Below are 14,209 nucleotides of genomic sequence, written 5' to 3' on the forward strand. Positions count from 1 at the left end.
TCATGCACGATCTGACATTACCGCACTCCACAAAACTGTGTGGAATGCTGTGACGTATTTCAGCCCGTGCGCAAGCTTTTTTATAGACGGGGAAGACATTCCTCAACATTTGCCTCTGTGATTGTCTGTATATCTGCATGCGCAATCATGGAGGTAGCTAATTTTGCTAACTGCGTCTGCGCAAGCCAACAACTGACTACAGCAATATTGCAATATTAAAGTGTAGTTAGTATCTCTTTAACTCAGATTGTAATACCCATAAATGGGTTACTTATGCTTAATAAAAAGATAACTTTGTTATATGCTTTTATTATTTATGTTGTCTACTTTTTTCTGTAAATTAACTCTGAAAATTGTGGTTCTCTCACCCTGCAACATGCTACCCATATATTAATTGATGCAGGAGCTTATTGGTCTTGAAAAAAAATATATATGACATGCTAATTAGCACACATTTGTATAAATAATTATTACTATACACAATACCATAAACTAGAGTTTGTGAGGAGTGATTTTAAACTATATACACACACATACAGTATATATATAATTATAATATACATATTGGATTTAAACACAAGTAAAGAGAGGTCCACCGTAACAGGACATTTATTTCTATGTTTTTCATTTATTATCTATACAGTATTTACCTAAAAGAAATACCATCTGGGTAACACTGGCAGCCTTACCCTGGTTGGCCACAACAGTAGAGATATGAAAAACAAGACTTCCAAAGTTTCTTCCAAGGCTATGTTCCTGGGCTATACACCAAAGCAAATTTTGCTTTTAAACATTCCTTTTGTATGCAGATATTTTGTAATGTAGTGTTAAAATGCTTAAAGGGATAAGAAAAGTCAAAATTAAACTTGCACGATTCCAATAGAACATGTAATTTTAAGATACTTTTTAATTCACTTCTATTTTCATATGTGCTTTGTTCTCTTGGTAGCCCTTGTTGAAAAATAATACGCACATATCCTACACTAGTGGGAGCTAGCTGCTGAGTGGTGCCTTCACACATTTGTCTCTTGTGATTGGCCAATTAGATGTACTTAGCTAGCTGCTAGTAGTGCACAACTGCTTCTTCAGCAAAGGATACCAAGATGATGAAGCAAATCTGATAATAGAAGTAAATTGGAAAGTTGTTTAAAATTGTCTGTTCTATCCAAATCATGAAATCCCTTATGTACTAGGATATAAAAAATGTATGAACCCCCCAACTGTATAAATTTTCGCCGGACAGTCCCGATTTCAGGGGTCTGTCCCGCTGTCCCTGGTTGCTAGCCATCTGTCCTGCATTGCCCCATGCATTTAAAAAAATATATATATATATATATTTTTAAATTCTATTGGGCCCATACTCTATTCTATTGGGCCAATACCTGTTAGATTCCCTGTGTAAAAGGAATGGTGTGTGGGTTAAGCAGGAGTAGGAAGGCTATATACCCTCTGTCCTCAGGTAATGGTGACCTCTCTAACCTACCTCTGGTAGTGATGACGTCTAACCCCTGGTGATAATACTAGCATTCCTTCAGTTTTATATGATGAGCAGTGCTAACACCAGGGTAAGGAACCGTGGCAGCCTCAGACTGCCAGCTAATGTGCTTGCCAACCTCAGGACCCCATACAATGAATTAGATACCCATATATGATGTAGTGTGTGTGTCTATCTCTATCTATAAGTGTGTGTTTCTGTATGTATGTATAAGTTTATGCTATGTAGTGTGTGTATCTGCATATATAAGTGTAAGCTATGTAGTGTGTGTGTGTGTGTGTATCTGTATGTATAAGTGTGTGTGTGTGTGTATCTGCATGTATAAGTGTATGCTGTGTAGTGTGTATCTGTATGTATAAGTGTAAGCTATGTAGTGTGTGTGTATCTGCATGTATAAGTGTATACTGTGTAGTGTGTGTGTATCTGTATGTATAAGTGTAAGCTATGTAGTGTGTGTGTATCTGCATGTATAAGTGTAAACTATGTAGTGTGTATATCTGCAGGTATAAGTGTTAGCTATGTAGTGTGTATCTGTATGTATAAGTGTAAGCTGTGTAGTGTGTGTGTGTGTATCTGCATGTATAAATGTATGCTGTGTAGTGTGTGTGTATCTGCATGTATAAGTGTAAGCTATGTAGTGTGTGTGTATCTGCATGTATAAGTGTAAGCTATGTAGTGTGTGTATCTGCATGTATAAGTGAAAGCTATGTAGTGTGTGTATCTGCAGGTATAAGTGTAAGCTATGTAGTGTGTGTATCTGCAGGTATAAGTGTAAGCTGTGTAACATAGAATTTGACGGTAGATAAGAACCAAAAAGGCCCATCAAGTCTACCCATATTACATGTTACTTTTTCCTTAGGCTAGTCTTATGCATGTCCCAGGCCTTTTTAAATTCCTTTACAGTCTTTGTGTTTCCCACCTCAAATGGAAGTTTATTCCATGAATCCACCACCCTTTCTGTAAAAAAATGCTTACTCAAATTTCTCCTGAATCTGCTACCCTCTAACTTTAGATTGTGACCCCTTGTTTTGGCATTTATTTTTTTGTGAAAAATGCTTTCAGCTTCTATTTTATTAAGTCCCTTCATATATTTGAAGGTTTCTATCATGTCACCTCTTTCCCTTCTATTCTCTAAACTATACATATTTAGATCATAGAGTCTTTCTTTGTACGTTTTATATTTTAGACCATGTACCATTTTAGTAGCCCTCCTTTGGACAGCTTCTAGTTTATTTATATCTTTCTGAAGATATGGTCTCCAGAACTGTACACAGTATTCCATATTTGGTCTAACTAATGATCTGTAAAGTGGCAAAAGAACCTTGCTATTTCTGCTACTAAAACCTCTTCCAATGCAACCAAGCATTTGACTGGCCTTGTTGGCTGCACTGCGGCATTGTGTACCAAATTTAAAATCATCTGAAATAATAATTCCCAAATCCCTTTCTTCTTAAATTACAGTCAGTAATGTACCATTGAGACTATAATTGGCCTTTGGGTTTTTGGATCCTTTATGCATAATTTTGCTCTTGGAAATATATAATTTCAGATCCCATTTATTTGACCAGTCCTCTAGTTTATTAATATCACAGTTCATTTGATCAACTCCTCCTGGAACATCTACCCTGTTACAAATTTTTGTATCATCAGCAAACAAGCAAACCTTCCCCTTAAGCCCACTTCCAATATCACTTATGAACATGTTAAACAAAACAGGCCCAAGAACTGACCCTTGGGGAACACCACTAGTAACTGATGCCTCATTTGAATGTACTCCATTAATTGAAACCCTCTGTCGTCTATCTTTAAGCCAGCATTCTACCCACTTAACAATCTTAGCATCTATTCCAAGGCAATACATTTTGTGAATAAGTTTGTTGTGTGGGACGGTGTCAAATGCTTTGCCAAAGTCTAGATATGCAACATCTACGGCTCCTCCCTGGTCTATTATTTTAGTTACATGGTCAAAGAAATCAATTAGATTAGTCAGGCATGATCTTCCAGCAGTGAAACCATGCTGTCCTTTGTCTTCTAAGTTGTTTGTCTGAATGAAAGATACAAGTCTTTCCTTTAAAAGAGTTTCCATTAATTTCCCTGCAATTAAGGTCAAACTGACTGGCCTATAGTTAGCAAAATCTTCCCTACTACCCTTTTTATGAAGAGGGACTACATTGGCAATTTTCCAGTCTTTTGGAACAACTCCTGTTAGAAGTGACTGATTAAATAAATCAGCTAATGGAGTAGCTATTACGGATCGAAGTTCTCTTAGAACCCTTGGATGAATATTATCTGGACCCACATACTTATTAACTTTTATTTTTGATAAAGCCCTTGAAACCTCTTCCTCTGTAAAACGAAAAGTACTACTCACATTATTATTTACAGTAACATCCCTTAATAGAATCTCACAATCTTTACCGTCTGTTGTAAAGACTGAACAAAAGTAATCATTTAAACAGTTTGCTATTTGTTTATCTTCTTCCACTACTCTATCCTCATTCTTGAGTCTAACTATCCCTCTGTTAGTTTTTCTCTTTTCATTGATATATCTAAAGAAGGTTTTGTCACCGTTTTTTACAGATTGTGCTATTTTCTCTTCTGCATCAGCTTTAGCCTTTCTGATTAACTGCTTTGTCATCTTTTGATGGGTTCTCAATTTTTCTTTATCCTTTTCTGAGCCAGTGAGTTTGAATTTTTTATAGACTGTCTTTTTTTGTCTTAACTGCATGTGCTATCCATACAGTGGAAACCAACCTATAGGTTTGTTACAGTGGATGTATCCTCATTGTATACCTCTATCCCTCATCATTTGGGGCTGGACTCTATTTCAAACATTCTGGATAGAATGTCAAATTATTCTAAGGATCATACACATTTTCTTATATGTGTCATTGATTTTTTGTTTTCTCACAATTATTTTTTGTTTGAGGGATCTTATTATCTGCAGAGACGTGGAACAGCTATGGGGGCTAAATTTGCCCCCTCCTACGCTAATCTCTATATGGGATGGTGGGAGCTGTTCCACGTCTATGCAGATAGTAATCCCTTTCGAAAACATATAGTTTACTTTGGTCGCTATATCTATGATTTATTATTTATTTGGGATGGAGATGAGGAGTCAGTACACTCCTTTTTCAATTATCTTAACTGTAATAAGTTCAATTTATCCTTTGTGGGTGTTCAGGATTCCCGGAAAATACAGTTTCTAGACATAGAATTAACAGTAGAAGGAGATAGGATTGTTACTAACCTGTACAGAAAACTCACAAGTGGGAATACAATTCTTAATTACAAATCATGCCATCCGAAACATGTACTAAACGCAATCCCTAAAAGTCAATTTATCCGGACTAAACGGATTTGTTCTAGTGAGACTCTGTATCAACAGCAGAGTCAGGAACTACATAATAGACTTCTCGAAAGAGGGTATAGTGATACACTTCTAAAAACAACAAAAAAAAATAGTGGATGCCATCCCACGGGATGATCGACTTATTTATAAAAAGAAAGAAAGGGAAAGGAATGCAAAGGACATCTCAAATAATATTATTTTCAGTACCCCTTATAGTCTTGAGTTTAAACAAATTTGTGGTATCATTCGTGAATGCCTACCGATACTTCATACTGATCCGATATTAGAGAAAATAGTCACAGAAGGTGTAAAATTTGTGCCTAGGAAAGCCATGAGTATAAGAGACTATGTGGCACCCTCTTTTTTGCCGGAAAGAAAATCCCAAACTTGGTTGAAACCTAGGATGTTTTTTTTTAGATGTAGAGCTACTCAGTGCAAAACCTGTGACTATGTGACTGAGGGAGATACTTTTGTATTACATAGCACTAACAAGGAGTAGAAAATTAAATACAGGTTAAATTGCAACTCAACACATGTAGTCTATCTCATGACATGCAGAGAGTGTAATATTCAATATTTGGGGAAAACTAAGAGAAGGTTAAGAGATTGTGTCTTAGAACACATCAGGGACATTGATGACCCAGAGGTGTTCACCTCTGTGGCCACACATTTCAAATTTGAACACATGGGAGATTCTACTTTAGCAAGTTTCCAAGCTAATGATCATGTACCATTTTCAAAAAGAGGAGGGGATAGAGAATATGGTTTAAGTAAAAAGGAGGTAAGATGGATATTTTACCTCAATACCAGACTCCCTTTAGGTTTAAATGTTGAAGCAGATGTTAATCTCTTCGTATAAAGAATTAATATTAGGGTTATATACTATTTGAGGGAATATTTAGATATTGGAACATTAGTTTACTTTATTTAAATAATTATATTCTTCCCATTTAGTTTCTAAACCTTAACCTCTAGTTCAGTTGGCTATGTCTAATGATCATAAGTAATCTATTCTATATACAATATTCAATATGTTTGTAGCAGCCTTTTTCAGCAACATTTGATATCTATTAGGCATTTTAGTCTTTATGCCTTGTATTACTTATGGTATTATGTACAATTTTTATATTTCTCTGTTGGGTAGGCACGGATTGAACTAACAGTGTATTAAGCAAAATTAATCTCATTATAAGGTATTTTCCTAATAAGCAACTGAGAGCAATTTTATTACAATTTGTTCATACATTTTATAAATTCCAGTATAAACCTTGTCCATATTGGTGGTGGTGGTGATTATGGGTAAACAAAGGATACTATACAAGTACAAGTTTATCTACTTATCATATTTCTTGTGACTGTCATTTTCGTTTTCTTGAAATATATACTGCAGTCTCTATACTTTTGGTTGCTCGTAGTCACTTCCATTACAATATATGAATATGTAATATATAATAAGTGTATGTGTATGTGTATTTTGGTATTTTTTCTTGTATATATTTTTATGGATAAGGTTCAGCATAGAATTCAATACAACCCCTGTGTCCTGTAATCATAGGTCTATATTTAGGGCAATATATTATTAATCATTCTATTGAATTGTTGGTATATAGGTGTTTCATATGCAATTATGTGTACCTTTAAATAGACCTTAGGCAGCTATAACCTGTCATGCAGTGATCAAGTGCGGAGAACCCGCATGAAACGCGTCTGCTCGTTGCTGCCTTTTTTGTGACCATTACTATGTTGCTTTAATGGTCATAAGCTTTTGTCCGATTTTTTATTTTAGTGCACTGTCTGTATAATAAACTTGTTGCATATTTTACCCTTTTTGCCATTTGAAGTCTTTCTTCGGTTAGCCGGAACCTTTCTGCTTGCATGTGCTACTTCTCTTGAAAACCATATTGGTTTTCTTTTTCTTTTACTTTTACAAACAAGCCTAATACAGTGTTTAGTTGCATCTAGAATAGCATTTTTAAAATATTCCCACTGTTCTTGTACTCCTGTAATCTGTGCCATCCCTTTTAGGGATTTATCAAGGTATCTGCCCATGTAAGAAAAATCAGTTGATCTAAAGTCTAAGACTTTTGTTTTACTATGGTTGCTCAGTACCTTTGCCTGAATATTAAACCATACAGACTGATGATCACTAGAGCCTAAGTTCTCACCCACAGACACCTCAGATACTATATCACTGTTTGTAAGTACTAAATCAAATATAGTTCCTTTACGTGTTGGTTCTTTTACTAGTTGCTCAAGAGATTCCCCTTGTAAAGATTCCAGGATATATTTACTTCTAGTTGATTTGGCAACAGATACTTACCAGTCTACATCAGGCATATTAAAGTCCCCCACTATAATAACATTGCCCTTCATTGTAATTTTGGCTATTTCATCAATGAATAAATTGTCTGATGCTTCATCCTGTAATGGTGGTCTGTATACTACTCCTGTTCTAAACACCTGTTTCCCTTCAGTTTCTATAGTTACCCAAACACTTTCTACATTGTCATTTTTTTCTACATTTTCAGTTATTTTTTTATTTTATTTTAGTACAGAGCAACTCCGCCCCTTTTTTTCCTACTCTATTTTTTTTAAACAAGATGTAACCAGGTATGACTGTTTCCCAGTCGTGAGAGTCATCGTACCATGTCTCTGTTATAGCTACTAAATCCAATTTATCTTGAATCATTATTGCAGTAAGTGTAGGTAATTTACTTACTAAACTGCGAGCATTTGTGCACGTTGCACATAGAATATTTCTAGAATTCACAAATCCTTTTGCATGGTCAATACAACCCCTGCCTACATTATTCAAAGTCTTATTCCTAAAAGTAATGTTTTTTTCTTAAATAAACAAGAATCTAAAATTTGGTTGACTGTCTTGGCATGTTCTGGGGGACAGATGGGTATATTAACTCTGTCCCCCTTCATTAATTTAAATTGCTACTAATAAAGTGGTTAAATTCTTTACTCAATACTCCTGTCCCTTTAATATCCAGATGCAAACCATCCTTCGTATACAAGCTGCTATCAAGCCAAACAGGGCTAACAAAACCATATCTTCTCTCCCTACACCACCTCTCTAACCAAGAGTTAAATTCTATAATACGCTGCATTCTTCCTGTCCATACACAGGTAAAACAGCAGAAAAGGACACAGATGCAGCCACATGATCTAAACAACTTCCTAGTTTAAAAAACTCCTTTTGCACAGCAACAACATCATTTCTAGCCAGATCATTAGTACCTAGGTGAACAATAACATCTAACTCACTGGCTTTTCTAGCTGCCTTAACAATTCTTGAAATACGATTTAAATGATCTCTGTGAGCGGTAGAACCTGGAAGACATCTAACCTCTCTCAAGTCTCCTTTATCATCATCTATCTGTACAGTTCTTAAAATGGAGTCACCTATTAACAAGGTATTACAGAAATTTACATTTTCAGATCTTACCTTGGATTTCTTGTTTGCAGATTCAGACACCAGAAACTCAGACCTCCCTGTTACACTGTCAGAAGTACTAGCAGTTGTGCTCTCTTCTTCACAGATGCCAGCAGTAATAGCAGCATAAGAGTTTTTAAAAGGCAGATGATTAGAAGTATCCCTTTGTTCTACTGTTCTTACCCTTCCTGTGCCAACATTTGTCCATCTCTTTTTTCTTAGTCTCTGGGGTAGAGGTGCAGCGTAGTGTGTGTGTGTGTATCTGCATGCATAAGTGTATACTGTTTAGTGTGTGTGTATCTGCATGTATAAGTGTAAGCTATGTAGTGTGTGTGTATCTGCATGCATAAGTGTATGCTGTGTAGTGTGTGTGTATCTGCATGTATAAGTGTAAGCTATGTAGTGTGTGTGTATCTGCATGTATAAATGTAAGCTATGTAGTGTGTGTATCTGCAGGTATAAGTGTAAGCTATGTAGTGTGTGTGTGTGTCTGCCTGTATAAGTGTATGCTATGTAGTGTGTGTGTGTGTATCTGTCTGTATAAGTGTATGCTATGTAGTGTGTGTGTGTATCTGTCTGTATAAGTGTATGCTATGTAGTGTGTGTGTGTGTATCTGTCTGTATAAGTGTATGCTATGTAGTGTGTGTGTGTATCTGCCTGTATAAGTGTATGCTATGTAGTGTGTGTGTGTGTATCTGTCTGTATAAGTGTATGCTATGTAGTGTGTGTGTGTATCTGTCTGTATAAGTGTATGCTATGTAGTGTGTGTGTATCTGCATGTGTAACTGTATGCTATGTAGTGTGTGTGTATCTGTCTGTATAAGTGTATGCTATGTAGTGTGTGTGTATGTATCTGCATGTATAAGTATAAGCTATGTAGTTTGTGTTTCTGCACGTATAAGTGTAAGCTATGTGTGTGTATCTGCATGTATAAGTGTAAGCTATGTAGTGTGTGTGTATCTGCCTGTATAAGTGTATGCTATGTAGTGTGTGTGTGTGTGTATCTGTCTGTATAAGTGTATGCTGTGTAGTGTGTGTGTGTGTATCTGTCTGTGTAAGTGTATGCTATGTAGTGTGTGTGTGTATCTACCTGTATAAGTGTATGCTATGTAGTGTGTGTGTGTGTATCTGTCTGTATAAGTGTATGCTATGTAGTGTGTGTGTGTATCTGTCTGTATAAGTGTATGCTATGTAGTGTGTGTGTATCTGCATGTGTAACTGTATGCTATGTAGTGTGTGTGTATCTGTCTGTATAAGTGTATGCTATGTAGTGTGTGTGTGTATCTGTCTGTATAAGTGTATGCTGTGTAGTGTGTGTGTGTATCTGTCTGTGTAAGTGTATGCTATGTAGTGTGTGTGTATCTGCATGTGTAAGTGTATGCTATGTAGTGTGTGTGTATCTGTCTGTATAAGTGTATGCTATGTAGTGTGTGTGTGTATCTGCATATATAAGTGTATGCTATGTAGTGTGTGTGTGTATCTGCATGTGGAAGTGTATGCTATGTAGTGTGTGTTTCTGTGTATTTGAGTGTGTGTACGTGTATATGTGTAGCTTGTGTTACTGTGCATATTTGCTAACTTTAAAGGCCAGAATCTAGAATATTAATGGGGAATACAGAGAGCAGTTTTGAAGAATCTATTATTAAATGTCCGATTAAGATAAAAATAGCACTGCCTCTGCAAAGGCTAATAAAATACAGAGCTCACATAGCTATACCAGTGGTTTGAGCTTGTGTTTGATTTGCTGCCTAAGAGTATTAAAAGATATGACTTTTTTAGAATTTTATTTACATTACTTTGGTTTTAAGATTTTTTTAAGCCCCATCCCGGCTCCTGCCCACCACATATCACACTTTTGCCACGGGTGGGACAGCTGTCCCTCTTTTGAATTTTGAAATGTTGGGATTTATTTACTGCCCCTTTAAGACAGATATATTTGCATTTGAGGAAATAATTTCAGCGTTCCTTTAACAGTGCCTCCCTACATACCAAAGCAAATTGCAGCTTTTGTCCCCGCCTTTTATTTAGTTTGAGATTCACATACTTGTCTTTGAGCTGATCCAGAAAGGGAAGTGGAATCAGATTTCCAACTGTACACTTTTACTCGGAGGCCATTCTGTAAGTATTAGGCACGATTTTAGAGCTATTATCTTAGTGTATAAATAGAATATAAATACTATTTGTATAGTTGCTGAAATACACGCTGGTTGTAACATTGCTCATGGAAAGAATATACAAAACCACTTACAGTTCATAAAAAAACGCTGTTTTAGATTTCAGTTTTGAATTAGTACAATATTAAAAGATAAGATCATTTGTGACTTAACTAATGTGTACTGAATTCAGCCTTTAAACAGGATGCAATGGATCAAATGTTTGTATTTTTCTTTTATTTATTTGAAAAAACAACAACAACAAGAAACAGCTTTATAGAAGGAATAAGACAATTGCAATATTTGGAAAATAGCAAAAGAACTTCTGTATAAATGAATTAGAATTCTTGAGATAGTTAGAAATAAAATATTAATGTAGATATATTAAACAAAATTAACCTTTTAACGCCGTTATGCCGTTCTATTCCGTCATATTTACACTGGGCTTTAAAGCCGTTATGACGGAATAGAACGTCATAACGAACGGCTGTCCTGAAGCCTTCTGTGCTTCAAGGACTTGATCGTGGTCTGGAGGGCGTTCCTAGGGTTGTAGGGACGCCCCCCAGATGCGATCCAATAATTGAAATCTCGCGATCGTATCCACGATCGCGTAGTTTCAATTTGTCTACATCGGAACAGGTGTTCCGATGTAGACACTTTAACCCTGTCACAAAAGGGTTAAATTATAATAAATTGACTATTATAGTATTTTGCTAAGTGTTTCAATATTAAATCTTGCTGAATTCTTTCTTCATTGTAAATAGGATCACATTTATACTTCTAATACCCTGGACTAATTAAGTCAGCAATAGTTTTAAAGAGAAAGTAAAATATTTTTCTTTGTTGCATCTAAAAATCTATTGCAGTTTTGTTTGATTGATGTTTCTGTGAAGAGCACAAATGCTTTGCTTGGGAGGTGTGTCATAGTCAACCAATATAGCGGTAGGAGAGTTCCTTATCAGCCAGTGAACTTATTTCCCATTCAACAGCTGTGCATTTCCTGTTAGTTTTAAAAAAAATCTACATTATTAGCTATATTTTAACCCTTTTAGTTCAGCTACATATTTTTATCATGTTTAAAGAACATTATTTCACATGCATAATATACCATTTGTTAGCTTAATTTCCTTTTAACACATGAACCATTGTGACAACCCTGGTGTATCAGATTTACTTGCTGCGCCATTCAATTACACATCTAACAATTAAAGGGACAGTAAACAACTTGAGATTTTTATATAAATATATAGTTATGTGTAACAAAACAACTTTGCAATATATTTGTATTCATTTCCCCCCCCTTTTCACTGTATTTAGCTCTGAAAACAGCAATTTCTAATTCTCATACCTTCAAATGCACCTACTGAATTATCAAGGCTAACCCTGATGCCTGAGGAAACGGCGATTTTATAGCCGAGAAACGTGTTGCATTAGGGGGGCTACATGTTTATGCCCTCCTATCACTTGAAGCTTTTGTTTTTATGTCAGTTTTAATAAACCTTGTGTTTTACATAAGCCAAGTGTTAGCACCTTACTTCTATCCCTATCGCTCTTTGGGGCGAACTGCATTCAGTACTCCATCTGGTGTTCTTTAGTGTTACCTGCTGCCTGGGTTAGCTGATGCACCCTGAGTTATTAGCCTGCTACCACAAGCACACAAGGTGCTTCAGCTAAATGTGAGTATCCATTTGGCTATTTATTCAGTGTGGGATTTGTTACATCTCTGATCTACACATGAGGCGCCCCTTTGTCTTTTGTATCCAAATGGTGGAGTTATGTGGAGTCTGCACTTACACTTTTAAAGAAACACTAAAGTCAACATCATACTTTCATAATTCACAGAGCACAATAAAAACAACTTTCCATCTTATTTTCTTTATGTGCACACTTTCTGAGGCCCAAGCAACTACTTAGTATGTTAACAGTATATACGTATATGCATTTTTTGATTGGCTATTGGCTGTGAAATGATACAGGAGGTGGGAAAACTGGTGGTTAATTAATGGGTCTACAGGAATTGGAATGCCCACCATATTAAAAATAAAATTACAGGAAAAAAAGACACAACATAAATAATGAAAACATATGGTCCAATTCCTGGTAAGACCTCACCTTGAGTGTGGAGTGCAGTTCTGGGGACAATTGCAAAAAAAGATATTGCAGAACTAGAAAGAGTTCAGAGAAGGGCCGCAAAGCTAATAAGAGGAATGGAGAACCCCTTAAGGACCAGCGACGTACCCTGTATGTCACTGGCCTTTTTTTGGGACTTGATTGTTTTATAGCGCGGTCTTGCCACCAGCGTTGAGACTGCTCTATTCCACAAAGCCTGCTGGAGGGAGTGCATTAATAGCGTATTCTTGCTAGACTTGTGCTATTATGTCCTGAAAAAACCCTTAATGACCAGTGACATACAGGGTACATTGTGGTCATTAAGGGGTTAAGCTTTGAGGAGAGGCTAGTCAAGCTGGGTCTGTTTTCTCTGTAAAAAAGGTGCTTGAGAGGGGACATCATTACTTTATATAAATATATTCAAGGCCCATATACAGAGATGGCAGAAGCTCTGTTTATTCCAAGATTATTGGAAATTTTAGGTCACAATTTAAGGTTGGAGGAAAGGAGATTTAATCTCCTGCAACTCATTACCAAAGGAGGTAGTCACTGCCAATACCCTAGATACATTTAAAATGGTTTGAATACATTTCTGGCTAGAAACAAAATTCATGAATATGAATGATTGTATTAAATGGGTCACCTTTTAGTGAGATTAATTAAAGATCAACCGGAGCTTTTTTGTAAGTATATTAGATTTGTATAGGTTGAACTCGATGGACTTCAGTCTTTTTTCAACCTCATCTACAACTTACAGTACTATGTTACATATAATTAAACATTTTATAATGCAATCTTAAACTGTTTAATGTCCCTTTAATGCAATATACATACTTCTCAACTGTCCTGGATCTTGTGGGATTCTCAAAGCCAGGAAAATGGTTTGGTTTTGAAGTCCCAGCTCTGTCGAGGATGCATCCAACTTTGCCCGGCTGTCACATATTATGCGGCCACACCCATGTGAGGGGCAAGAAGGGCTACTATTCTTTCCTCCCAGACATATTTCTGTTACAATGTTTCCTTTTGAAAACACTCAGTATTATTTTATTTTTTTTATAGGTTAACTATCTATTAGAATTTCTGTTTACTATGAAAATTCCTCTAAAAACCAGCTACATTCCTGTCTACATTACACAGAAATTGTATTCTAGACATTTCTGCAAGTTTCAAAGGCGTCTTACACCTCAGAACTTTACAGACTACGAAGACATAAAGCTGAGCTACAAGCCCAAAGTGCCAGAATACTTTAACTTTGCAAGTGATATCTTAGATAGATGGACTGCAGTTGAAAAGGTATTTTTTTCATCACTTTGCTTCTATGTAAAATCATATCTAACTGAAAAAGTCAAATTGTTGCTTGGACTTCACACAATTGCAATGTCATCTACAACAAACGTGTGGCTTTAAAATGTTCATGGTCATCATGTAGATTCTTCAGAATAATAATATTAGAAATTGCAACCAATACCGAAACATAGAGATCAGATTAAGATTAAGAACCACAAGGCCCATCAAACCTGACAACAGTTTCTTCCAGTGTAAGCTTAGACAGTAAGGTTATTAAAGGGACAGTCAACACCAGAATTGTTGTTGTTTAAAAAGATAGATAATCCCTTTATTACCCATTCCCCAGTTTTGCGTAACCAACACAGTTAAA

At 36.0% G+C, this 14,209-nt stretch overlaps 1 protein-coding gene across 4 annotated transcripts in view; it reads left to right on the forward strand.

Annotated features, from left to right (window-relative positions):
• The first annotated feature begins 8,042 nt into the window (after nt 1-8,042).
• LOC128642310 (acyl-coenzyme A synthetase ACSM3, mitochondrial) overlaps nt 8,043-14,209 on the forward strand; it is a 35,512-nt gene continuing 29,345 nt past the window's right edge. For 2 of the 4 annotated variants that reach the window (XM_053695034.1, XM_053695037.1), the window contains exons 1-2: nt 8,043-8,269; nt 13,612-13,845. In XM_053695034.1, coding sequence (XP_053551009.1) covers nt 8,249-8,269; nt 13,612-13,845 — 255 coding nt within the window. In that variant the 5' untranslated portion in view covers nt 8,043-8,248. Of the gene's footprint in view, nt 8,270-10,280; nt 10,409-13,611; nt 13,846-14,209 lie in introns of those variants that run through there. The other 2 variants (XM_053695035.1, XM_053695036.1) reach the window with 2 other exon arrangements.

The sequence above is a fragment of the Bombina bombina genome, chromosome 11 (assembly GCF_027579735.1).
Source record: "Bombina bombina isolate aBomBom1 chromosome 11, aBomBom1.pri, whole genome shotgun sequence".
Taxonomy (NCBI): Eukaryota; Metazoa; Chordata; class Amphibia; order Anura; family Bombinatoridae; genus Bombina; species Bombina bombina.